The sequence below is a fragment of the Tursiops truncatus genome, chromosome 8 (assembly GCF_011762595.2).
Source record: "Tursiops truncatus isolate mTurTru1 chromosome 8, mTurTru1.mat.Y, whole genome shotgun sequence".
In the NCBI taxonomy this organism is placed as follows: domain Eukaryota; kingdom Metazoa; phylum Chordata; class Mammalia; order Artiodactyla; family Delphinidae; genus Tursiops; species Tursiops truncatus.
Genome location: NC_047041.1, coordinates 43,547,907 through 43,575,132, shown reverse-complemented (window position 1 = coordinate 43,575,132; position 27,226 = coordinate 43,547,907). Strand labels below are relative to the sequence as shown.

Here is a 27,226-nt window from a genome sequence, read left to right as displayed (position 1 = left end):
AAAAAATGAGTAAATATGCTAAGGACAAAAATATAATATTTCATTCTAAATAGTAAAATAATAAACTAATCCCATTAAAATCAAGTACAGAAAAGGATAGTTATCACTATAATTATACACCAACGTTTTAGAGATTTTAGTGAATGCAATAAGTTCAGGAAATGGCATAATAAGTAATGAAGAAGTGACTCAGTTAGTTTGCCTTGATAAAATTATTGCATATCTAGAAAATCTGGAAACTTCTGGAAAACCTACAAATAATAAAAAAGGAACTTGAATTATACAAACATCAAGTTGCTTTTCTCTATACCAGCAATAACTAGCTTGAAATAAAAAAAAAACATGCTAAGAAAAGGTATAAAGCACAGTAATAAATCAAAAAATACAAAATCTTTATAAAGCAATCTATCTTTATGGAAAGATGCAAAAATCTGAATAAAACTCATTCCCTATTTTTGGATTAGAACATTTTATATCATTCAAATTTCAATTCTCCAAAATTAATATTTAGAAACCTATTCTTATAATTAGAAAAGTAATCTTAAAGTGTTTATAGACAAAAAATATTTAATAAAAATAATAAAATTGTGGAAATAAGAATAATTAGGGTGGTATACCTTACTAGTTATTAAAGTATACTAGAAAGAAAGTATAAAAAAACACTATGCTACCAGCATTAGAAAAGACAAATAAAACAATGGTACCAAAGAGAGAATCTAAAATTATATACTAGTATACAGAAAATATATACTTTTTAAGATGTAAAATTTAATATATGAAATACTGTTATTTCAGTGTGAAAGGACTATTTATCTAATAAATCATGCCGGCACATCTATCTTAAAATAATGTTGGCTTTCTCGCTCTATAGATTTAATTTAAAAACTGCTGGTTGGATTAAATGAATAAAGGTAAAAAACAAACAATACTCTCCTGGTTTCAGAGAAATCTTTTTGATCAAAGAAGGAAATCCAGAAGCTATAAAAGAACCATATTTGATTACATACACAAAAAGATGACAAAATTTAACATAATCATAGTCAAAACCCTCCAAAATTGGAAGGAAATATGTATGTCAATGATTATAAGACCAAGAAGAAATGTGATAAGAAAAGAGCCAAGTTATTCATATTGGCTACTTGGGGAGAAGGAAAGGAAGGGAGAGAGAGAGAGAGTGAGAAGGAAGATGTAAGGAAAAAAAAAAAAGAAATACTGGAAAAATGGGGAAATATGCATTAGCCTAATGTCTACTTATATTACTACTACACATTAGAACGATGAATGGGCACATTTCGAAGCCTTAAATTTGAAAAGGCAAATGAAATGAAAAGAAGTATTTGATTTTGAGATTGGATTTTAGAAATATTCTTCTTGACGTTCTGTTACATCTACACAGTATCTGTAAAAACATATTAAAATAAACAAATACAAAATCTAGAAACTGACAAGACCCAATGCAAGACTGTGGAGCAACAGAAACTCTCACTTATTCCTGATAGGAATACAAAACGTACAGTCACTTTGGAAGACTGTCTGGTAGTTTCTTACAAAACTAAACGTACTCGTACCATACAAACCAGCAATCATGCTCCCTGGTATTTACTCAAATGAACTGAAAACTTGTGCACATGGATGTTTATAGCAGTTTTATTCATAATTGTTGAAACTTGGAGGCAAGCAAGATGTCCTTTAGTAGGTGAATGGATAAATAAATGGTAGTACATCCAGACAATAGAGCATTATTCAGCACTAAAAAGAAATGACCTCTCAAGCTGCAAAATGACATGAGGAAACAAATGCATACTACTAAGTGAAAGAAGACAATCTGAAAAGGCTGCCTACTGTATGATTCCAACCATATGACATTCTGGAAAAGGCAAAACTATGGAGACAGTAAAAATATCATTGGTTGCTAAGGGTTACTGGGGAGACGGGGATGAATAGGCAGAGCACATAGGATTTTTAGGGCAATGAAAATACTCTGTATGACACTGTAATGGTTGATACAGATTATTATACATTTGTCCACACCCATAGCATGTACAACACAAACAGTGAGTCCTATTGTAAACTATGGACTCTGGGTGATAATGATGTATCAATGTAGGTTCATCAACTGTAGCAAATGTACCACTTGGGTGGGGATGTTGATAATGATGCCCCCTCACCAATGTATGTGGGCAGAGAGAACATGGAAAATCTCTTCCTCTCAATTTTGCTATGAACCTAAAACTGCTTTCAAAACAGTCCGTTAAAATAACTTAAAAAAAAAATAAGAAAACAGATTTAGCGGCCTAAGAATGTTAACCTGAGAGAATCTCTATAAATCATCTTGAAAAATAAAGATTTGCATTTATGTCTTGAAAGACAGTAGAAGACAATAAAGTTTTAAAATGTTCTGAACACAGAATTGAACCATTTTTAATCAATATTCACCTGCTTAGTTGGCCTGGCTAAACCAAGTTCACAGTACTGAAGGAACTAAAACTTTGTTTCCCCTTGAATGGAACTCAAACCTTGGAAGCCTTCCTTTGAAACAGTACAGACATGTGTTCAAACATGTTCATGGTATTCCTTGTCTCACCATTTTACTAGTAATTTGACTTTTCCCACTGCAAGTGATTGATTGGTTATTGGTGTTTTAGACTCTTGGAAAGTCCCTCATTTTTCTCTGATGTGTTTTGTGAAGGCCAGAAGCTCACCACTCTAGTACTAAAACCTCTGAAACAGAACTCTTTCATAAAATCATAGGGAGTGTGTCCTAGGGATTTACCTCTGCCCTCTACCATGCACTTTCAGTTGGCTTCCTTGTAGAGTGGCATGCGTTCATTCTGCCTTCCTACTCTGTTAGAGCCCAAGAAACCTGCCTTTTACTTAGGCTGACTGGAGTTGGAGAGAACCTTTTCCTACCTCTACATAACTGCTACACATGGTTGTCCTTTGCAGCCACAGCCATCCTCAAATATATATAATTTATTAGGTACTAGAAGAACAAAGATCAATAAACTTTTGCTCACACTTCAAGGATCTCACATGCCAGTGCAGAAGAGGAGGAGGAAAACAGAAAACTAGAAATGAAAAGTCACAGGGATTTTCAGGGGTCAGTGGAAGTCCCAGTAGAGTTCAGGAAGTCTTCAAAACTGCTGGGGAATATCTTACATGATAAACTTGAATTTCACTGGTAAAAGACAAGGGGGTCATTCCAGGGAGAAGACAGTGTAGGTGATACTGTCAGCCTGGTATATTTGGGGAATTATAAGACTTTTGATGTAGGGGAGGTGAAGATTTGGTAGTGGTGGGAAGGATATGTAGATCTGTATCAGTTTTGATACTTAGGTGACATGCATCGGCATGGATTTACCCACTGCTCATGATTTTCACCTGTTCTAATTGGACCCATGTCTTACTGTTAAATATTTTAATATCATCTCTGAGTACAATGGGTAATAATTGGCAGATTGGGCCATATTTTAAAGGGCCATGGATGCCAGATTAGGGATTTGAATATGAAAGAAAAGGAGAGTCAACTAAGATGATTATGCAGGAGGATTACAGAATTAAATTTGTTTTTGAGAAAAATAACTCTTGGGAAAATGGGTAAGATGGATAGAGGTAGAAGGATGAATTTTTAATCCATGTCATCAGTCCATGTCAGCAAATGAGTAAGAATAACTTTATTACAAAGACTAACATTTATACCTAAACAGTACATTCCTTATTAAATTTAGCACATTCTTTTATTTTAGATAAAATTAAATCACTCAGGATTGAATAGGTATTCAAAGGAGGTATTTCCTATGCACTGTATGTTCCAATTGCTTTGGACGTTATATTTCAGGATGCTGAATCAAAAAAAGCTCCTTTGTTCGAGGTCTCCTCTCCATTGTTAAACACAGTTCTCAGACCTGTACCCCTGACTTGACCAATACTCCTAGAATTATCTGATCCCATGACCCAGCAGGTGCCTTTATTTTTTTTTAATTTTAAAACTGTATTTATTTATTTATGGCCGCGCCGCGCGGCCTGCGGGGTCTTCATTCCCCGACCAGGGATCCAACCCCTGACCCCCCCTGCAGTGGAAACGCAGAGTCTTAACCACTGGACCGCCAGAGAAGTCCCAGTAGGCACCTTTAAACCTCAAGAAGAATTGAAAAGAAAGTGGAAATTATGTGCACATCATGAGTACTGCTGAATAAATATTCAAAGCCTAAGTCCTGATGAGTTGTGTAAGTAAGGAGAGCCGGATTCACAGATGAAAAAAAACCCTCTAGATCAAGGGTCAATAAACGGTTTTTGCAAAGGGCCAGACAGTAAATATTTTAGGCTTTATGACACATACAGTCTCTGTTACAATTACTCAACTGTACTATTGTAGCCCCAAAACAGCCATAGACATTGTGTAAATGAGTGTGGCAGTTTTTCAATAAAACTTTATTCACAAAAATATGAGGAGAGCTGGATTTGACCCATGGGCCTTAGTTTGGAGCCACTGCTTTAGAATGATATATCACAGTGTCCTCCAACCAAAAGAAACATGTACACAAGACACTCTACCAAAGCAGATTAGTCTTCTGGAAAACAGTGGAAGAACAAATGAATTTCACCTGGTTTCACCACAGACTAACATTTTGTTTGCCTTTGTTTCTTCACAGATGTTTGATCATTCTTATAAACAACTTTAAACTTTTCTCTTTCCTGTAAGCTAAATTTTACCAGAGTGCTTTCCTAATAAGTTGTGCATGGAAAAACAGTAATGCAGATTGAACAGGCCATCTAATCACTGAAGTTTTCCAGTTTACAGAAGGTTGGATTGCTCCAGACTTTATCTTACTTAAAAACAGAAATCTTTCTTTCAGAATCACCTTTAATTACTATTATTTCTTTAATAAAGATGGAGAAAAATAAAATATTCTATACCATACAGATCAAATTTATACTGAGATTGAAGATTATAAAAGAACCAGATAGTTTACCACAGTGATTAAGGATACAGACTATCGTCCAATGCCCTCTCTGCCACATCCTGCCTGTGCGATCTTGAGAAAATTCATTGTCTCTCTGTGCCTCAGTTACTTCAGCAATAAAATGATGTTAATAACAACAGCTTTCAAATCGGATTGTTACGAAAAGTCAATAAATAAATACATGAAAACCAACCCCTTAGAACAGCGCTTGCGACACAAAGAGCACTCCATAAAGAGCTATTATTACCATCCAATAATTAAAAAAATTCATCTAAACAAAATTTTAGAAGTGCAATCAGCCTTAAATCTACCAGCTGCCTCTAAAGCACAAGCCCAAGTACTGAAAGAGCCTTTAAGATATCAGTTAGTTTCATCTCTTACACAGGAATCCTTCTCTGTCCAATAATATCAAGACCTTCTGTTCTCCTTCTGGGCATTTCCCATTGTCAGATCCATACAGCACCTTATAAAGCAACTGGTTTCATGTAAACTTCAGATGATGACATTGATGAGACAAGTGATGTCTCTGAGCGTCAGAGTCTTCATCTAAAAGTGAAGTTAATATTATGTATCTGCTTCAGAAGGAGAAGAATATATCTCACTCTTCACATTTCAGAAAGCAGTACTTCAGAGGGCTTTCCCACTCTCTAGGAGAGAAAAAAGCATGGAAGGAAACCACACAGCTTTTCTCCTCCATCGCCCTCTCTTCGGCTCAGGGGAATGACTGACACCTGTCTGAGGAGACTGGAGAAAGAGTTGAGCACGTGGGACTCTGCCTCCTCTTTTTTGAAGCCGTCTGCTGCTCTGAACCTAAGAGTTTTCCTATTGTCATTCTTAAGGCCATATTTTAAAGCAGGAAAGTTCTGCACTGTCCAGGACTGCCTGTGACTCTGAGGTTTCAGGGCAGTGTTAGGAGGTCCATTTGGTCACAGACCTAAGACTTGGTCTCTAATTAGCTAAGATACACTAATCTCTATGACTCATTCCTGTTGGTTTTTAATTTGGAATCAAGGCTGTTGTTTTAATCAAACTTTAAAACCCTAACAGACAGAATTCATTACAATACTTGATGTGACAGTACATGTACAAATGTTAAATTTGCTGTTATTTCAAGAACATTTCTTTATTACAGTATAGCCAAATCTTCTTCCTCTCCCCATTGTTTATAACAGATGGAGTAATATAAAATAAAGATGATATGTAAAACCACTTATTAACAGTATAGTTTTCCTGATTCTCTAATCTCTACTGATACCTTTTAAGACCACTGGCACCGCCCTCAGCAAAACCCACATACACACACACACTCCCTTCTTGCCTCCAAATTTACAAAGAAAGGGGAGTTACTAAATGTATTTCCTCTTTTCAAAATTTTAAACCCTACATTTGCCCTGACACAATTTTTTATTTCTGTTCCAGTTCTGGAGTTGACCTTCTCAACTTGCTCCCTCCACCTACACTTTAAATGTCACTCATTTTCACATGTTTAGGGATTTATACTATAAATTGTTCCCCCCCTTCATTTATTAAATCCTCCTATTCTACCTGGATCCTAAAATTAAACAACCAATTAAACAAAACCCTCTGTGACTGGCCTCTGTATGCAATATACAAATCCCAAGAATCAGAAAAGAAAAATGTGAAGAAAATACCTAAAAAAATAAGTTTGGCATTGTCCAAAATGCAATAAATAAAGTAAAATTAAATGACAAGAGATAAAATATTTGCTACAAATTGTCAATTATCTGTTTTCCTTAATTTATAAAAGCACTTCTATATAGATCAGTAGGGAAAAATACACAGAAACAAATCAACTAAGTGCATAATTAGATAGTTTGCAGAAAATATAAATATATATCACTTATTGATTGAAATATGAAAGATGTACGATCTCACTCATAATTAAAGAACTACAAATTAAACATTACGATGCCAATTTTCACCTATAACATTAGCAAACACCAAAAAATTAAATAGTACCCTGTGTTGATATAGATGTGGAAATACGTGCTTTTTACTGTATAGCTTTGTTCACGGTTTAAATTATTTTTCATGATCATAAATTACCTTTTTGGAAAATAATTAAAATATTATGTTAAAAACCTTTGTCTACCTCATTTTCTCTCAATACAGAGTTTTATCATTCTTCTTTCCTTATTAGTTTCACTTCCCAAAGCAGTGATAATATAATCCCCAAAGGGATTATATGCCCTGCGTTCATTTTCTTACTTCCTACTCCTTAGCCACTTCATTCTGACTCTGTTTTTATTTCTCCATTTAGCCAACTCTTGCTAAATCATCAATTACTTCTACTGCAATAGATCCAAAAGGCCCTCTCAAAATTATTTGCATTTGATTTCCTAGAATCATTTGACACGGTAGTCTCTTATTCCTTCCTTTCTTCCTCTCCTCCTTCCTCCCTCCCTCCCTCCCTTCCTTCCTTTCACTGCATGGCTTGTAGAATCTTAGTTCCCAGACCAGGGACTGAACCTGGGGCCACGGCAGTGAAAGCACCAAGTCTTAACCACTGGATAGTGGTCTCTTCTTTATACATGCTCTTCTACTGGTCACAGCACTCTCTGGGTTTTCCTCCCCGATCTCTGAATTTGCTTTTTCTCTACCTCCTTTGCCAAGTTCATCTTTTTTCTAATCATTCAATTTTGAGGTCCCTCAAAGCTAAGTTCTTAGACTTCCTCTTTTAATTATACACAGCCATGTCTTCCATTAATAAAGCTAAATTATTCAGATGATTTGCTCGTTTTTATTTACAGCCTATGTATCTCTTTTGAGCTCCAGACTTACATCTTTTCCTGCTTTCTTGGCTATTTTTATGTTCAAAATGCACCTTAGGTCAACTTACTTAAAACCAAGCTCACGATCTGCTCTCTGCCTCATACCTGGTTCTTGTCCAATTGTCTTCATCTCAATAAAGGTACCATCATCTATTTTGTTATACAATGCAAGAATCTAGGTAATCACCCTTGATATCTTCCCTACACTCCTTAATATAAACACATCAGCAGCTCCTACAGATTTTTTTCAACTTTGTTAAGTTGTACATAATGTACAAAAAGTTGCACATATTTAATGAATACATTTTGATGAGTTTGGACATACATATATACCCCGATACCATCATCACAAACAAGGTAATAATCGTATTTTAATTACTAAGTAGATCATGGTCTGCCCTCCATTTCATCATCCACACTGCCTTAGTCTATCACAGTATAATTTTTGTTAGGGACACTGGTTCCCCTATATCCATCTCACCTCTTCTAATCCATAAGCCATAGCCCAGGATTATCTTTTGGAAAATCACACCTGTTATATTCTCATACCCACAAAAAAGCTTTCTCCAATGATGAAATAAATATTAAAATACTACAAGGCTGAAAATACTGTCTCCTAGGTTCCTCTCCAAATTTCTTCACACATGCTTCCCTTATTCTCTGTTCTCAACCCATATGGTTTAAAGAGTTTTGCATATGGTCTGAGGCAGATGCATCTAAACAACGAACAGGCTGTTTATAGACTGAACATTATGCAATTAGTCTGGTCTTCCCAACTCAAATGAAGAAAAGGAGTAAAACAACTCCAGGCAAAGTGGGACATAGTTTAGCTGGCTTTATTTACATTACAAATTTATCACAAAACTTCCAACAAATTTTAAGTCATTTTACTAGGTTTATTTAATTTTCAAAGGATAACCTAAAACAACAAAAACAAAACTGAATCAAAATTAAATTGACGCTATCATAAATGTACAAACATTGATGTTGCTAAAAGACTTCTCTCTTTGTGATACTTAGAATGGCCACTAGGATAAGAAACTAGTGTGATCTTGTCCAGTCATTTAACCACTTTGAGTCTCAATTTTCTCCCCTATAAAGTGGGGATATTATTAGCAAACTTAAAGGCATCTAAAACTTGACACATCCCATATTACTTAAAACATTAAATTTCCCCCTTTCTCTCTCTTTCCTCTCATCATCTCCTTTCCTCTCCTGCTCCCCTCCTCTCTTTCCCACTCTACTTGTCCTCTAACACATAATGGGAACTCAATGAAAATTACTTTTTTTTAACCTAATAAAAGATGGACAGGGCTTCCCTGGTGGCGCAGTGGTTGAGAGTCTGCCTGCCGATGCAGGGAACACGGGTTCGTGCCCCAGTCCGGGAGGATCCCACATGCCACGGAGCGGCTGGGCCCGTGAGCCATGGCCGCTGAGCCTGCACGTCCAGAGCCTGTGCTCCACAACGGGAGAGGCCACAACAGTGAGAGGCCCACGTACCACAAAAAAAAAAAAAAAAAAAAAAAGATGGACAAAAGATGTATATAGATGGTTCATTAAACTTTAGCATCAGAAAACAAGGTATAACCTTGTGCATAACAAAATAAATACAAATTATATTCCCCTGATATACCATTTTTCAAATATCAGATTCATAAATGAAAAGCTTGACACATATCCTGTCAGAAAAGCTGAAGGGAAAGAGCTACTTTCCACATATTACTGAAGGGAAAACACAATTGTTCAACCCTTATGGTGGGGAATTTGACACTATCTGACAAAAGTACATCTGCATTTCTCTTTTGATCTAGCCGATCCCACTTCCAAGAATCTACCATGAAGATTCATCTCTATAAATATGAAAAAGCACATGCCTGTGGTTATATATTACAACATAATTTACAGTAATAAAAGACTGGAAACAACCAAAAGGTCCATGGAGATGGGGGCTGGCTGAATAAACTGTGACAAATTTTGTGGTAAAGTGTTAGCCAAGACCTCTAACCCTTCTGCATGAGTATTTAACTTCTGCCTAACTGTTCGGCACTGTACTCCTGGCAACTTGATAAAAGTAGAATGTCAACTGTTTCCCAGCATTACTGCCTTTGATAAAAATGACCTCTGACTGGTACACTGCATTGGACTGGGGGGAATTGTAAGTAAATTATAAATATCTTACAAAAAACAACTTTTTTTTCACAGTACAATTAAATTACACCGAATGGGAGACCTTCAAGATGGCGGAGGAGTAAGATGTGGATCTCACCTTCCTCCCCACAAATACGTCAAAAATACACCTACATGTGGAACAACTCCTACAGAGCACCTACTGAACGCTGGCAGAAGACCTGAGACTTCTCAAAAGGCAAGAAAATCCCCACATGCCTGGGTAGGGCAAAAGAAAAAACAGAGACAAAAGAATAGGGACAGGGGGCTTCCCTGGTGGTGCAGTGGTTAAGAATCCACCTCCCAATGCAGGGGACACGGGTTTGAGCCCTGGTCCGGGAAGATCCCACATGCCATGAAGCAACTAAGCCCATACGCCACAACTACTAAGGCTGCACTCTAGAGCCTGCAAGCCACAACTGCTGAGCCCATGTGCCACAACTACTGAAGCCTGCACACCTAGAGCCCGTGCTCCACACAAGAGAAGCCGCTGCAATAAGAAGCCCACACACTGCAACGAAGAGTAGCCCCCACTCGCTGCAACTAGAGAAAGCCTGAGCACAGCAATGAAGACCCAACACAGCCAAAAATAAATAAATAATATTTTAAAAACCCCAAAACAAACAAACAAAAGAAGAATAGGGACGGGATCTGCACCTCTGGGAGGGAGCTGTTGAAGGAGGAAAAGTTTCCACACACTAGGGAGCCCCTTCACTGGCGGGGGTGGGGGGTGGGCAGGGGGGAAGCTTCAGAGCCACAGAGGAGAGCACAGCAACAGGGGTGCAGAAGGCAAAGTGGAGAGATTCCCGCACAGAGGATCAGGGCCGACCGACACTCACCAGCCTGAGCAGCTTGTCTGCTCACCCTCTGGGGCGGGTGCGGGCTGGAAGCTGAGGCTCGGGCTTCGGTCAGATCCCAGGGAGAGGACTGCAGTTAGCTGTGTGAACACAGCCTGAAGGGGTTAGTGCACCACGGCTAGCCGGGAGGGAGACCAGGAAAAAGTCTGGAGCTGCCTAAGAGGCAAGAGACCATTGTTTCTGGGTGCACGAGGAGAGGGGATTCCTGCTCTGTGCGCCCACAGAAGGCAGAGCACCACCTAAATGACCTCCAGAGATGGGTGTGAGCCTCGGCTATCAGCTCAGACTCCAGAGATGGGCATGTAACGCTAACACTGCCACCACTGCCACCAAGAATCCTATGTGCAAGCACAGGTCACTACCCACACACCCCAGGGAGCCTGTGCACACCGCCACTGCCAGGGTCCCGAGATCCAGGGACAACTTCCCCGGAAGAACACACAGTGGCCTCAGGCTGCTGCAACATCACACCAGTCTCTGCCACCGCAGGCTCGGCCTACATACCAGTTATGACTACTGTAACCTTCCCTCTCCCCAGACTGAGTGAGCAAGAGAGCCCTAGTCAGCCGCTGCCTTAACTCCCTCCTGTCTGGGCGGGGAACAGACACCTGAGGGCAACCTACATGCAGAGGCGGAGCCAAAACCAAAGCTGAACCCCAGGAACTCTGAAAAAAAAGAAGAGAAAGGGAAATTTCTCCATACAGCCTCAGGAGCAGCAGATTAAATACCCACAGTCAACTTGATGAACCCTGCATCTATGGAATACTTGAACAGACAATGAATATTCCCAAAATTGAGGCGGTGGATGTTGGGAGAAACTGTAGACTTGCAGTTTGACTTCTGCATCTATTTGTTTCTGATTTTTCTCTTTATCTTAGTTTAGTTTTTAGTGTTTGTTATCATTGGTGGATTTATTTATTGGTTTGGTTGGTCTCTTTTTTTATTTTATTTTTTAAATTTTATTTATATATTTTTTTTCTTTTTTCTCTTTTTGTGAGTGTGTATGTGGATGTTTCTTTGTGTGATTTTATCTGTTTACGTTTGCTTTTACCATTTGTCCTAGGGTTCTCACTGTTTGTTTTTTTGTTGCTGTTGTTGGTTGTTTGTTTCTATATTTTTTATGAGTATGTGTGTGTGTATTTCTTTGTGTGCTTTTGTCTGTTTATATTTGCTTTTACCATTTGGTTTGGGGTTCTGTCTGTTTTTGGTTTTATTTCCTTTTTTTTTTCTTTCTTTGCTTCTGAGCCATGTGGCTGGCAGGCTCTTGGTGCTCCAGCCACGTGTCAGGCCTGACGATCCAAGGTGGGAGAGCCAAGTCCAGGACTTTGGACCACCAGCATAGACCTCTCAGCCCCACATAATATCAATCAGCGAGAGCTCTCCCAGAGATCTCCACCTCAACACTAGGACCCAGCTCCACCCAATGGCCAGAAGCTCTAGTACTGGATGCCCCATGCCAAACAACTAGCAAGACAGGAACACAACCACATCCATTAGCAAAGAGGCTGCCTAAAGTCATACTAAGTTCACAGACACCACAAAACACACCACCAGACATGGCCCTGCCCAACAGAAGGACAAGATCCAGCCTCACCAACTAGAACACAGGCACGTCCACCAGGAAGCTTACACAAGCCACTGAATCAACCTCACCCACTGGGACCAGACTAAAAACAAAGGGAACTACGAACCTGCAACCTGCGAAAAGGAGACTCCAAACACAGTAAGTTAAACAAAATGAGAAGACAGAGAAATATGCAGCAGATGAAGGAGCAGGTAAAAGCCCACCAAACCAAACAAATGAAGAAGAAATAGGCAGTCTACCTGAAAAAGAATTCAGAGTAATGGTAGTAAAGATGATCCAAAATCTTGGAAATAGAATGGAGAAAAAACAAGAAAGGTTTAAAAAGGACCTAGAAGAACTAAAGAGCAAACAAACAGTGACGAACAACACAAAAACTGAAATTAAAAATACTCTAGAAGGAATCAATAGCAGAATAACTGAGGCAGAAGAACGGGTAAGTGACCTGGAAGATGAAACAGTGGAAATAACTGCTGCAGAGCAGAATAAAGAAAAAAGAGTGAAAAGAATTGAGGACAGTCTCAGAGATCTCTGGTACAACATTAAATGCACCAACACTTGAATTATAGGGGGCCCAGAGGAAGAAGAGAAAAAGAAAGGGTCAGAGAAAATATTTGAAAAGATTATAGTTGAAAACTTCCCTAATATGGGAAAGGCAATAGTCAGTCATATCCAGGAAGCAGAGAGTCCTACACAGGATAAATCCAAGACAATATTACTCAAACAAGCAAAAATTAAATACAAAGAAAAAATATTAAAAGCAGCAAGGGAAACACAACAAATAACATACAAGGGATCGCCCATAAGGTTAACAGCTGACCTTTCAGCAGAAACTCTACAAGCCAGAAGGGAGTGGCAGGACATACTTAAAGTATGAAAGGGAAAAGCCTATAACCACGATTACTCTACACAGCATGGATCTCATTCAGATTTGATGGAGAAATTAAAACCTTTACAGAAAAGCAAAAGTTAAGAGAATTCAGCACAACCAGACCAGCTTTACAACATGCTAAAGGAACTTCTCTAGGCAGGAAACACAAGAGAAGGAAAAGACCTACAAAAACAAACCCAAAACAATTAAGAAAATGGGAATAGGGAACATACATATCAATAATTACCTTAAATGTATATGGATTAAATGCCCCAACCAAAAGACACAGACTGGCTGAATGCATACAAAAACAAGACCCCAATATATGCTGTCTACAAGAGACCCACTTCCGACCTAGGGACACATACAGACTGAAAATGAGGGGATGGAAAAAGATATTCCATGTAAATGGAAATCAAAAGAAAGCTGGAGTAGCAATACTCATATCAGACAAAATAGACTTTAAAATAAAGGCTATTACAAGAGACAAAGAAGGACACTATGTAATGATCAAGGGATCAATCCAACAAGAAGATATAACAGTTGTAAATATCCATGCACCCAACATAGGAGCACCTCAATACATAAAGCAAATGCTAACAGCCATAAAAGGGGAAATCGACAGTAACACAATAATAATAGGGGACTGTAACACCCCCCTTTCACAAATGGACAGGTCATCCAAAATGAAAATAAATAAGGAAACACAAGCTTTAAATGACACATTAAACCAGATGCACTTAATTGATATTTATAGGACATTCTACCCCAAAACAACAGAATACACCTTCTTCTCAAATGTTCATGGAACATTCTCCAGGATAGATCATATCTTGGGTAAAAAAACAAGCCTTGGTAAATTTAAGAAAATTGAAATCGTATCAAGTATCTTTTCCAACCATAACACTATGAAACTAGATATTAATTACAGGAAAAAAACTGTAAAATATACAAACACATGGATGCTAAACAATACACTACTCAGTATCCAAGAGATCACTGAAGAAATCAAAGAGGAAATCAAAAACTACCTAGAAACAAATGACAATGAAAACACGACAACCCAAAACCTATGGGATGCAGCAAAAGCAGTTCTCAGAAGGAAGTTTATAGCAATACAATCCTACCTTAAGAAACATCTCAAATAAACAACCTAACCTTACACCTAAGCAATTAGAGAAAGACGAACAAAAAACCCCAAAGTTAGCAGAAGGAAAGAAATCATAAAGATCAGATCAGAAATAAATAAAAAAGAAATGAAGGAAATGAGAGCAAAGATCAATAAAACTATAAGCTGGTTCTTTGAGAAGATAAACAAAATTGATAAACCATTAGCCAGACTCATCAAGAAAAAAAGGGAGAAGACTCAAATCAACAGAATTACAAGTGAAAAAGTAGAAGTAACAACTGACACCGCAGAAATATAAAGGATCATGAGAGATTACTACAAGCAACTATATGCCAATAAAATGGACAATCTGGAAGAAATGGACAAATTCTTAGAAAAGTACAACCTGCCAAGACTGAACCAGAAAGAAACAGAACATATGAGCAGACCAATCACAAGCACTGAAATTGAAACTGTGATTAAAAATCTTCCAACAATCAAAAGCCCAGGGCCAGATGGCTTCACAGGAGAATTCTATCAAACATTTAGAGCAGAGCTAACACCTATTCTTCTCAAAGTCCTCCAAAATATAGCAGAGGGAGGAACACTCCCAAACTCATTCTACAAGGCCACCATCACCCTGATACCAAAACCAGAAAAAGATGTCACAAAAAAGGAAAATTATAGACCAATATCACTGATGAACATAGATGCAAAACTCCTCAACAAAATACTAGCAAACAGAACCCAAGAGCACATTAAAAGAATCATACACCATGATCAAGTGGGTTTTATCCCAGGAATGCAAGGATTCTTCAGTATATGCAAATCAATCAATATGATACACCTTATTAACAAATTGAAGGAGAAAAACCATATGATAATCTCAATAGATGCAGAAAAAGCTTTTGAGAAAATTCAACACTGATTTATGATAAATACTCTCCAGAAAGTAGGAATAGAGGGAACTTACCTCAACATAATAAAGGCCATATATGACAAACCCAAAGCCAACATTGTCCTCAATGGTGAAAAACTGAAACCATTTCCTCTAAGATCAGAAAAAAGACAAGGTTGCCCACTCTCACCACTATTATTCAACATAGTTTTGGAAGTTTTAGCCACGGCCATCAGAGAAGAAAAAGAAATAAAAGGAATCCAAATCGGAAAAGAAGAAATAAAGCTGTCACTGTTTGCAGTTGACAGGTTACTATACATAGGGAATCCTAAAGATGCTACCAGAAAACTCCTAGAGCTAATCAGTGAATTTGGTAAAGTAGCAGGATACAAAATTAATGCACAGAAATCTCTTGCATTCCTATGCACTAACGACGAAATATCTGAAAGAGAAATTAAGGAAACACTCACATTTACCGTTGCAACAAAAAGAATAAAATACCTAGGAATAAACCTACCTAAGGAGACAAAAGACCTGTATGCAGAAAACTATAAGACACTGCTGAAACAAATTAAAGACGATACAAACAGATGGAGAGATATACTATGTTCTCGGATTGGAAAAATCAACATTGTGAAAATGACTATACTGCCTAAAGCAATCCACAGATTCAGTGCAATCCCTATCAAACTACCAATGGCATTTTTCACAGAATTAGAACAAAATATTTTACAATTTGTATGGAAACACAAAAGACCCCGAATAGCCAAAGCAATCTTGAGAAAATAAAATGGAGCTGGAGGAATCAGGTCCCTGATTTCAGACTATACTACAAAGCTACAGGAATGAAGACAGTATTGTACTGGCACAACAACAGAAATATAGATCAATGGAATAGGATCAAAAGCCCAGAGATAAATCCACGCACATACTGTCATGTTATCATTGACAAAACAGGCAAGAATATACAATGGGAAAAGACAGACTCTTCAATAAGTGGTGCTGGGAAAACTGGACAGCTACATGTAAAAAAATGAAATTAGAACACTTCCTAACACCATACACCAGCATAAACTCAAAATGGATTAAAGACCTCAATATAAGGCCAGACACTATCAAACTCTTAGAGGAAAACATAGGCAGAACACTCTCTGACATAAATCACAGCAAGATCCTTTTTGACCCACCTCCTAGAGAAATGGAAATAAAAAAAAAAAATAAAGAAATGGGACCTAATGAAACTTCAAAGCTTTTGCAGAGCAAAGGAAACCTTAAACAAGACCAAAAGACACTCCTCAGAATGGGAGAAAATATTTGCAAATGAAGCAACTGACAAAGGATTAATCTCCAAAATTTACAAGCAGCTCATGCAGCTCAATATAAAAAAAACAAACAACCCAATCCAAAAATGGGCGGAAGACCTAAACAGACATTTCTCCAAAGAAGACATACAGATTGCCAAAAACACATGAAAGGATGCCCAACATCACTAATCATTAGAGAAATGCAAATCAAAACCACAGTGAGGTATCACCTCACACCGGTCAGTATGGCCATCATCAAAAAATCTACAAACAATAAATGCTGGAGGGGGTGTGGAGAAAAGGGAACCTCTTGCACTGTTGGTGGGAATGTAAATTGATAGAGCCATTACGGAGAACAGTATAGAGGTTCTCTAAAACACTAAAAGTAGAACTACCACAGGACCCAGCAATCCCACTACTGGACATATACCGTAAGAAAACCGTAATTCAAAAAGAGACATGTACTACAATGTTCACTGCAGCACTATTTACAATAGCCAGGACGTGGAAGCAACCTAAATGTCCATTGACAGATGTATGGATAAAGAAGATGTGGCACATATATACCATGGTATATTACTCAGCCATAAAAAGAAACGAAATTGAGTTATTTGTAGTGAGGTGGATGGACATAGAGTCTGTCATACAGAGTGAAATAAGTCACAAAGAGAAAAACAAGTACCATATGCTAACATATATATATATATGGAATCTAAAAAAAAAAAAGGTTCTAATGAACCTAGGGATAGGACAGGAATAAAGACACAGACATAGAGAACGGACTTTAGGACACAGGGAGAGATAAGAGGAAGCTGGGACGAAGTGAGAGAGTAGCATTGACATATATACACTATGAAATGTAAAACAGATAGCTAATGGGAAGCAGCTGCATAGCACAGGGAGCTCAGTTTGGTGCTTTGTGACCAACTAGAGGGGTGAAATAGTACAGCAACTATGGCAAACTGTACGGAGGTTCCTCAGAAAATTAAAAATAGAGTTGCCATATGATCCAGCAATCACACTCCTGGGCATATGTCCAGAGAAAACTATAATTCAAAAAGATACATGCATCCTTACGTTCACAGCAGTACTATTCACAATAGCTAAGACATGGAAACAACCTATATGTCTATCAACAGATGAATGGTTAAAGAAGATGTGGTACATATATATCAATACAATGGAATATTACTCAGCCATAAGAAAGAATGAAATAATGCCATTTGCAGCAACATGGATGGACCTAGAGATTATCATACTAAGCAAAGTAAGTCAGAAAAAGAAAGATGAAAACCATATTATATCTCTTACATGTGGAATCTAAAATATGACACAAATCAACTTATCTACGAAACAGAAACAGACTCGCAGACATAGAGAACAGACTCATGGTTGTCAAGGGTAAGGGGGGGTGATGGGAGAGGGATGGAATGGGAGTTTGGGGTTAGCAGATGCAAACTAGTATATGTAGAATGGATAAACGACAAGGTCTTACTCTGTAGCACAGGGAACTATATTCTATATCCTGAGATTAAACCATAAAGGAAAAGAATATGAAAAAATATATATATATATATGTATAACTGAATAACTTTGCTGTACAGAAGAAATTAATGCAACATGTAAATCAACTATACTTCAATTTAAGAAAACATTTTAAAAGCTAAAAAAAAAAAATGTGTCTTGAAATCAGTAACCTGTGCATAAAGAAAAGAAACACTGGTAATAATTCCCAATTAGTTTTGAAATTTAAGTACATTTTTTCTTGCGTCCTGGTAACTATCATAACATTGAAGGACAGAAATTCTTAATTCAAATAGCTAAATAGTTTTAGTTAATCACAGATAAGATAAAACGATCTTTACATTGTTAATTTGCTAAAAATTGGTCCTTGTTTCCACATTTTTAGGCTTACAACTTGTGAATAATACATCTCAAATAATATTTTCCCAAGTCAAGATCTAAAACACTGTATCCATTCTAGAAAAATAAGCCCCTTTAGAAATGTCATTACCATTCAGATTATTGATCTCATCCTGCCGCCAGGGCTAAAGTGTTTAGCAAGACTATTTCCGGGACCTGGAGAGGACATTTTTATTGTCAGTAAGACAACAGATTAACCAGAGTTCAAATGAGAAGACCCAGTGGCCAGGTCTATGTCACTCTAACATTCTACAGATGTGCAACACAGATGGTGAGGTATGTTGATAGATGAGGTTGTCTTGGCAGCAGAGTTCTTAGACCTGCCTAACATTTTAGTTGAATGACTCCATTAAACATGCCTGTCCCAAGGCAGCTGGATAGATTTTTAAGTAACTATAGCTGTTAAATGTGGAAACCTCTAGGACATTCTGAATATAGGGTCTTTCTCTTAGCTTTGACTTCTAGTTTATAGGAACTATCCACCCAAGTTTGAGTTGGGGGTAGGGGAAGGAAGGAGCAGAAAGAGAGATTGGGGAGTATATGCAAACAAAATTATCCTAAAATTCTAGGAGGAGTATAGGGTGAGTTGAATAAGAGTTTTTAGGAGGGAACATTAATATAAAAATGCTAACTTCAATTGGAATTATCTAGGATAGTTTCTTTTTTCTCCACTGAGGGTCTATGAAGAACCAGGGATTTGCTGTCAGATAATAACTTCTCCCCTGTTTCTATTCTATAGGAGACAGGTTAGTAGAGAAAAGCACAAGATTTTGAATCATGGTAATTGGGCTTTTGTGTGACCTTGACCATGTCATTCAAATGTTTGTGGTATCAGTTTCCTCATTTGTAAAATGAGAGTGGATAGATGTTCTAAATTCTCTTACAACTATGAAGTTCTGCTTTTCTGCTCAGTGTCCTAGATCTCCACTTTTACTGACAGGAATATTTTAAACTTACTAAGAAGCAGCAGAACGTACTGCTAACTGCTCAGTTTCTAGACTTACATAGACATTTAAAATTTTGTCTTCATGGCATACGTCTATATATCATATTATTATTTCTCAGCATTTATTGAGTCTTAAGAGTCCTTGTGTATAAAATGGAGATGATAATAGTACTCATCATGCAAGCTGTTCTTAGATTTTTTTCACAGCACTTATTTCCTTCTATCTAACTTATCATCTGTAAGGTCCATAAGGGTAGTGATTACTGTCTATTTTGTTCACTGATGTATTCCAAGCATCTTAACAGATACTAGCCACTCAATATTTGTCAAATGAATAATTAAATGAAACAATGCATGTAAAGTGGTTAGTGCAGTAATTGGCACACAGCAGTTAATAAATGATCCTGTAAATGGTCCTGATAAATGGTTTTATTAATACCCACAGTGCCTTTTCACTATGAAGAAGTAGGAATGGAAGAAGTGGGAATTTCATGAGAAGGTGAAGGAGACTAAGGACCATAATGTTGTTTCCAAATACTGTAAAGAGTATCACATGTCACCTGCAAAGAAAATAATATGATCCAAGATGTGGAAACTACAGAGAGACATTTTTAAAATTCAGAGAAAGGAGGATTTTTCTAACAACATTGCTCAAAGATGAACTGGTGCTCAAGCAAATGTTGAATTATTATTGGCCAATAAATGAGAGAATTAGGAAATATAATTAAAGGTTATAAATCTATTATTTCATGGATGAAATGATTTGAAAAGAACTTCTTACAAACAGCATATACAGAATAAAATTTTAAATATACAAAATACTGAATTTTGGCCTTGTGATGCTGCTGGCAAAAAATGTAGATGGAAAATGGCAAATACAGTAGATACCAACCTATTTTTCTTGGGTACATGCGATCAAAAAGCATTTGTTTGTGACATAACATATGGCTGAAAAACAAGTGCTGCTGACTTGTTTATTAATGTTGGCAAAGCGGCAGATAGGAGCTACAGAATCCCTTATCCCCCATTCCCCACCCCCCAAGGGAAAACAGGACTGTTTCAAGCCAGCGTCTTCCTTTCTTGTTCTTTCTATCCCACTGGTAACACTGCACTTTGGACTTTCAGAATATTGGCAGTGAGAATGTTCTTGGATTACATGAAATGAACTGATGCATCACTCTTGCCAACTAGGGACGATTTTAGACAAAATGTATGGCATCGATGAGAAAGGAATCTCAGTATCATTTTTATGAAGGATGGTTGGCCTCATATAAAACAGTCCCATCAATCTATTGCCATAAGCTCAGACAGAAAAGAATTAGGTACATAAACTGGCTGTCATAAAATGTAGCCGAGTAGGAGCGAAGTCTGATCACAGAAGGTCAGTTACACATGTTCACAAATAAAGGAAGCATGTTTTCTATAATGAGCCATCAAAAGTTAATAACAAGTGAGTTGGCCTTTTATTTTGGACAGTAATACTGAGAAAGATGCAATGGTTCTGAAGGTTTTCTCTGTTCTTTAAGTTGGCTACCTATTGAGAAAAGATATGTGATAACATGGTAACTTTTTAAAGGTATGAAATGGTGAACTGCATTCCTGTTAAAACTATGGTGTTGACTTGACTGTGATGATTAATTTTATGTGACATCTTGATTGGGCCACAGGGTGACAAAACGTTTGGCCAAACATTATTCTGTCTATGAGGGTGTTTCTGGATGAGATTAACATTAGTATGGGTAGACTGAGTAATGACGTTTATTCTCCCTAAATTGGGTGGGCTCATCCAATCAATTGAAGTCCTGAAAAAGGCTGAGTAAAACTCCTTCATGACTTGCTTGTGTTGAGATATTAGTCTTTTCTGGCCTTCAGACTTGAACTGAAACATTGGCTTTTCTTGGGTCTCAAGCCTGCCAGCTTTCAGACCACAGCTGTAACACTGACTCTCCCGGGTATCTCTCTCCATAGACATACATTACTGTTTCTATTTCTTTGCAGAACCCTAACTAATACGCTGACTCAACAGGATCAGGAAGAAATGAGCTGAGCTGTGCCAATCAAGTGCATTATCCAGATAATGAAAGTCAGTCCCTGCAGAAGTTAATCTTTAGAAACTGGTCTGGTAACAATGTGAGTGATCAGGCGACGTGATAACACTTTTGCAATAGAAAATAATGAGCCAAATTACGAATGCTTTTACAATTAGTTCTAGAAGCAATTCCTCACGTTCCATCCCCAAAGTCTAAGATTCTATCTTATAAAACAAGCTTACATAGCCATTCTCAGAATCAATTTCAGAAGCAACAGCATAAAGTTTGAAATGTGTTTACCTCCAAGGGAATTATGCAAGAATTTAAAAATCCTTCTCATTTCCTTACAATTAGTTTTTGAGGACTGAAGGACTCATCATTTTCATATGTTGATTCTTGTTATTATCAGTAATCAGCACATGGCATATCTACTTATTTTCCATGATTATTTTCAGGCTCTGGTGTTTTATGATTTTTAAGCTCTACTTCCACTACACAGATTAAGCTTCCAAAGCATCTGTCTTTAGGCACCAAAAGATACCCTTTGATTTTCCCAAATTCCTGACTTTACTTCCATGTGAATTTTCTCCTTGTCACTTACCTGCCCAGAAGCAGAAATTCTCCTGCCAGCCCCAGGCGCCTCATGGCCATCAGCAGACCTCTCACCGTCATGCCCTCGCAGAAGCAGGCCACCACCCGGGCCTTGGGCAGGTGACTCCTGAGCTTCTTCAGCAGTTTATCGAAGCTCTGCTCCCCCGCGTTGCTATAGATTTTGTAAGAGTGAGCGATGCAAATCCCTTCCTTGGCTGACATATCTTTGAACGCTTCCATCCCACTTTCTCCATAGTTGCCTGTGTGGAAACAGATAAGCAGAGGGGAGAATGTTGGATTCATTGGGTAGAGTTGGAACGCAGAAGTGCTGGGAGCATGAAGGTCACCTGGTAGTGTTGGATTTGGAACCTGAAGATCTGAGTGAGGTTTTGCTTTTTCACTGACTTGCATATCTGGGCAGTTTACAATGAAACTACAAGATACATATATGCATTGATCTTTTAAAACTTTTTCACTCAGAGAGAATATTACAAAAATACAAGCAATTTGGCTCCCCCTTTGACTCAAAAAAACTCATATTCTAATGTGAGATGATGGAAAATATTTATCTGCTATCTTTTCATTCTGTATCACTTCATTTTGTTTCTCATTATATGATCTTCTTACCCCACCGATTCAGATTTTTGTGTTTAAAGACATTACACACAGATGCAATACATATACTTTATATAGTATAGATGTACAAGTCTTAGAGTATTTTATTTTATAGAATATTATCCATATATTTCATAAATAATCATGAGAGTTTGTGGTTTTAACCCAAGTGAAAATTCCAGATCCTTGATTGAGATTTTAGTCTTGTCACAGATAAATGTATTAGCTCATTTAAAACATTTAAAGTTTTATTATATATAACCATTGAAAAATTACCGATATATGGGGGAATAATTCCAAAGTATTTTGCAAAGTTTTGGGGTTAAGGACTGATGGTGGTCTTTTAAAATTACGGAACATGGGGATCAATATTGACAATCACTTATAGGCCAGGAAGTGTGTCAAGATTATTATATATGTGACCTCATTTAACTCTCAGAAGAATATATTGAGAAATATATTATGACCTCCTTCTACAGATAAGAAAACAGATGAGGCAGTTAGGTTTACAATGGCCCAGAGTTAATATCCCCAGTAGGTGGAAAGTTCCATTCCATTCACAGATCTGCCTAAGAGTGCAGATTCTGCTCCCTCCATTCTTCTACGGCTGACTTTTACGAGACTCAGAAGCCCAATTATATCTGTGTTTCTCTTTCCTATTTAAAGGTCATGATGCTTCAAGTTTAGATATTTTGGGAGCCTTCTGAGGCCCTATGAATTATGACAAGTTCATTTTCTGAGTTTTCAAAAGATTAGGTGGGTAAGGGCGACTGATTTGAGAAATACAGGAGACTATTACAAGACAGCCAAGCTGTGGGATGTAAGTGGCCTAGCAATCAACTAGACCTAGGAAATGGCATTTCATCAGGAGGAGTTAATCTCAAATGAACAAGCAAGTACAAGTCATTCGATTGCATACATTTCACTGTACGAGGATAATAGAGATAACTTATAAATAACTATACTCATGTAACATTTTGATGTTTGGAAAGTTAGTTCATATATATGAGCTCATGCTACTTACACCAGCTCTGTGATAAAGGTACTATTATCTTCCCTTCGCAGCTGATAAAACTGAAGTTCACATTTAACAAGCAGATGGCAGAGTCTTGATTTGAAAATCTATCCTCTCCCTCCTGGCCCTGTGTGTGCTCCATCTTAGCAGGGGTGCCTTGTTGCAAATGAGAGCCTCAGACTTTGAGAGTGGGTTTTTGTGTAAGTTTATCCTCATGAACAAACTGTAAAGGGCAAAGCAGAACAGGCCAGCTTGAGTCCCAGCCAAAAACACTGGTAGGCCCAGCTGCATCTTTCCCTCTTCTCCAGAATTAAAGCAAAAAGAAACCTCTATGATGATGGCAGGTAGGCGATGTAGTTATTTTGCAATTAACAAAGGTTAAAGGGCTCTTCCTGAAAAATGTGCAAAGGGGCCTAAATTATTAGTCTTACACTAACCTGAGTAATCTATTATTTTCTGATTACTTTTAGCCAACTCTATTTTTCAATTGACTACCCTGCACTTGATGCTTTAATTAACGCTGGGGCATTTGGATAAATAATTTGATATGAGGTGCATAGTGATTGTGATGGCAATAATGAAAATTCTCAGTATATTCACAGTTAAACAACAAGAAATACCTGACAGATTTATAATCTTTAGCACCTCCCCAACAGCCTTGTTTTAACATTTTTTTTTGTTTATACAGTAAGTTATATATAGAAGCACCTTGCAATAGAGAACTTTGTTATTAGAGAGATCTGAGCTCTAATGTTAAATCTCAGCTTTATCACCTGAAAATCACAGATAACACTGCCTAATATATGGGTATTTTGTATATTATATTTTATGTATGTAAAATATCTTATAGATAGCCTGAACCTAATTAACTGCACATATTGGGGTTATAAAGAATATTCTAGACAAAGTTAAGATGCCCTGTCTTGGAGCAACTAAAACAAATCATGGAGCAAATGGCATTAATACTGAATAGACTAAAAAATAAGCTTAAACTAGTGGGGGAAATATGATTTTGTTAGAGCAAAGCCCAAGAATTATTCTTTAAAATTAAAACAGGAAACAGTTGCAATATATGTGTAACATAAAAATTTCTGCAGAATACTAATTTTGAGTTAATAAAAGAAACCCATTCTAAGTTGGGAATTAAAAATGGGAACATGTATTCCAATAAAATTGGGAAGCTTGTAGTGTTTAGATTTTCAGTAGTTAATATAATGACTACATTTTAGAATTGTATATTTAAAAATAAAGGAGAGGGCTTCCCTGGTGGTGCAGTGGTTGAGAGTCCGCCTGCCGATGCAGGGGACACGGGTTCGTGCCCCGGTCCAGGAAGAACCCACATGCCGCGGAGCGGCTGGGCCCGTGAGCCATGGCCGCTGAGCCTGCGCGTCCAGAGCCTGTGCTCTGCAACGGGAGAGGCCACAACAGTGAGAGGCCCACATAGCGGAAAATAAATAAATAAATAAATAAATAAATAAATAAATAAATAAATAAATAAATAAAGGAGAAACTATAAAAATTTCATAGGCTTCTTGAAGAAAATGAAATAGATTTCAAGCGCTGTATAGAATGAGAAAAAAGGTGAGGAAGCAAAGATTTATTTTTCCAACAAGGAAACAAAGGTGATAGAAAAAGGAAGATATGGTGTAAAATATGAAACTAGTCTGTGGCTTCAACTAAGCATCTGGCAAAAGTAAGAAGGACTCTATTAGACATTCTTCTTTAAGTAGCAGAGGGTCTGTGGCTTGGAATTATGAGAAGAAAATGTAATCGTAGTCCGACTTGACTATTAGCTCACACTATTTGTAATTGTAATGATGCAAATGTCAATTATTAATTTTCAACTGTATAAGTCCACATATAGGCAAGGTAGAAAACTTATTATGCAATAGAAAATATATGTTACCAACCTTTCCAATGAAAATTACAACAGAGGAAGATTTTAGGTTGAGATGTGGAAGCAGGGAGAGTTGATGAGAAAGGGAAGGTTATTAAAATACTCCACTCACTATTTGGAAGTTAAGATATACAGAAAGCAAGAGAGAGATGATTAACAGAATTATTTGAATCTGAAAAAGAATGAGATTAATCTAATAATACAATTATATTGAGAAGAAATAAGAATATATGTGAATTAAGAGATGTCTACTTTCCATAAATTAAAAAGTAGGCATTAAAAAAGTAAGCGTAGGGGCTTCCCTGGTGGCACAGTGGTTGAGAGTCCACCTGCCGAGGCAGGGGACACAGGTTCGTGCCCCGGTCCGGGAAGATCCCACGTGCCGCGGAGCGGCTGGGCCCGTGAGCCATGGCCGCTGAGCCTGCGCGTCCGGAGCCTGTGCTCCGCAGCGGGAGAGGCCACAACAGTGAGAGGCCTATGTACCGCAAAAAAAAAAAAAAAAAAAGTAAGCATATATTCATACTACTTAGAAATATGAAAGTGAAAACCAGAAAAGAAAATCATAAAGTGCTCTTTCTTACTTTAAGCCATTCTGAATGACATGATTTTGAAAAATATTAAAGTACAAGTTTGATGAAAAAAATTTAAATAACAGACTTAAAACTTATTGAAATTGCAGAGAGATATGGAACATTTAAAATGGAATGCCAAGTGAACATTACTGAAAAAAGAAATTCAGCATGCTGATAGTGAGGATAAAATTTTCCTGTAATTTCCTTAAATCAAATGTAAGAGTAAATATTAATTTATAACTTTTAGATACCTTTGTATATTTCTGGTGGGATATACTCACATGCAATTATTAAAATACAATCTCTATAATGAAAATAACTTGAGAACTTGGGGGTAGCTAATTTTGTAAATAGAATTATTATAGAGCAAAATTGATCAGAATCAAATTTTATCTCAAACAATTGCTTAGCTATCACTTTGTTTTGGTTCTATGTTTCTATCACATCAGTTAGATTTGGCTACATTGTTCGCATTTTATTTTCCATTTCAACCACAGAATGAGAGCCTAATGGATAAAAATGTAAAATAGGATCAAGGTTATTTTTTTTCTTATATCATGAAAGATACCAAACCTGAAGCCATGGCAGAATGCTTAATTCACATTTATTCTAAGAGCAGATACTCTACTTAAAATCATATTAGTCATTTCTAGTATGCCAGAAAGACTTTACAATTGAGATGGTTTTCAACAAGATGTCACATCTAAATTAAAACAGAAAAGTCCAGTTAATTTTCCTTCCTCCTGTCAGATCACCTTCTACTTACTGTTCCTTTAATATCAAGCTCAAGGAATTCCTCTGCAAAGTCTGCCCAACCTATGTATCCCTTCCTACGTTCCTCATTTGATCTTACGATAGAAAATTGTCTTTACTTGTGTCTGCTCCTTTAAGACTGTATACCTTTGGGACATAAATTTTATTCTCTTGTGAATTCTTAATTCCTCAAAGGGGCCTAGAAGATAACTAACACAAGTTGAGTAAAACAATAATCTCTTGTGTATTCTTAATTCCTCAAAGGGGCCTAGAAGATAACTAACACAAGTTGAGTAAAAAAATAAGTGAATGAATGAGTGGTACAAAGTAATCAGCACCAAG

The 27,226-nt window shown here is 37.2% G+C and overlaps 1 protein-coding gene across 3 annotated transcripts in view; it reads right to left on the bottom strand.

The window, feature by feature from the left end:
• GRM5 (glutamate metabotropic receptor 5) overlaps positions 1 to 27,226 on the bottom strand; it is a 533,478-nt gene that overhangs the window by 316,529 nt on the left and 189,723 nt on the right. For all 3 annotated transcript variants that reach the window (XM_019948818.3, XM_019948819.3, XM_073808327.1), the window contains exon 2: positions 22,043 to 22,292. In XM_019948818.3, the coding sequence (XP_019804377.2) occupies positions 22,043 to 22,292 (250 nt within the window). The remainder of the gene's footprint in view (positions 1 to 22,042; positions 22,293 to 27,226) is intronic.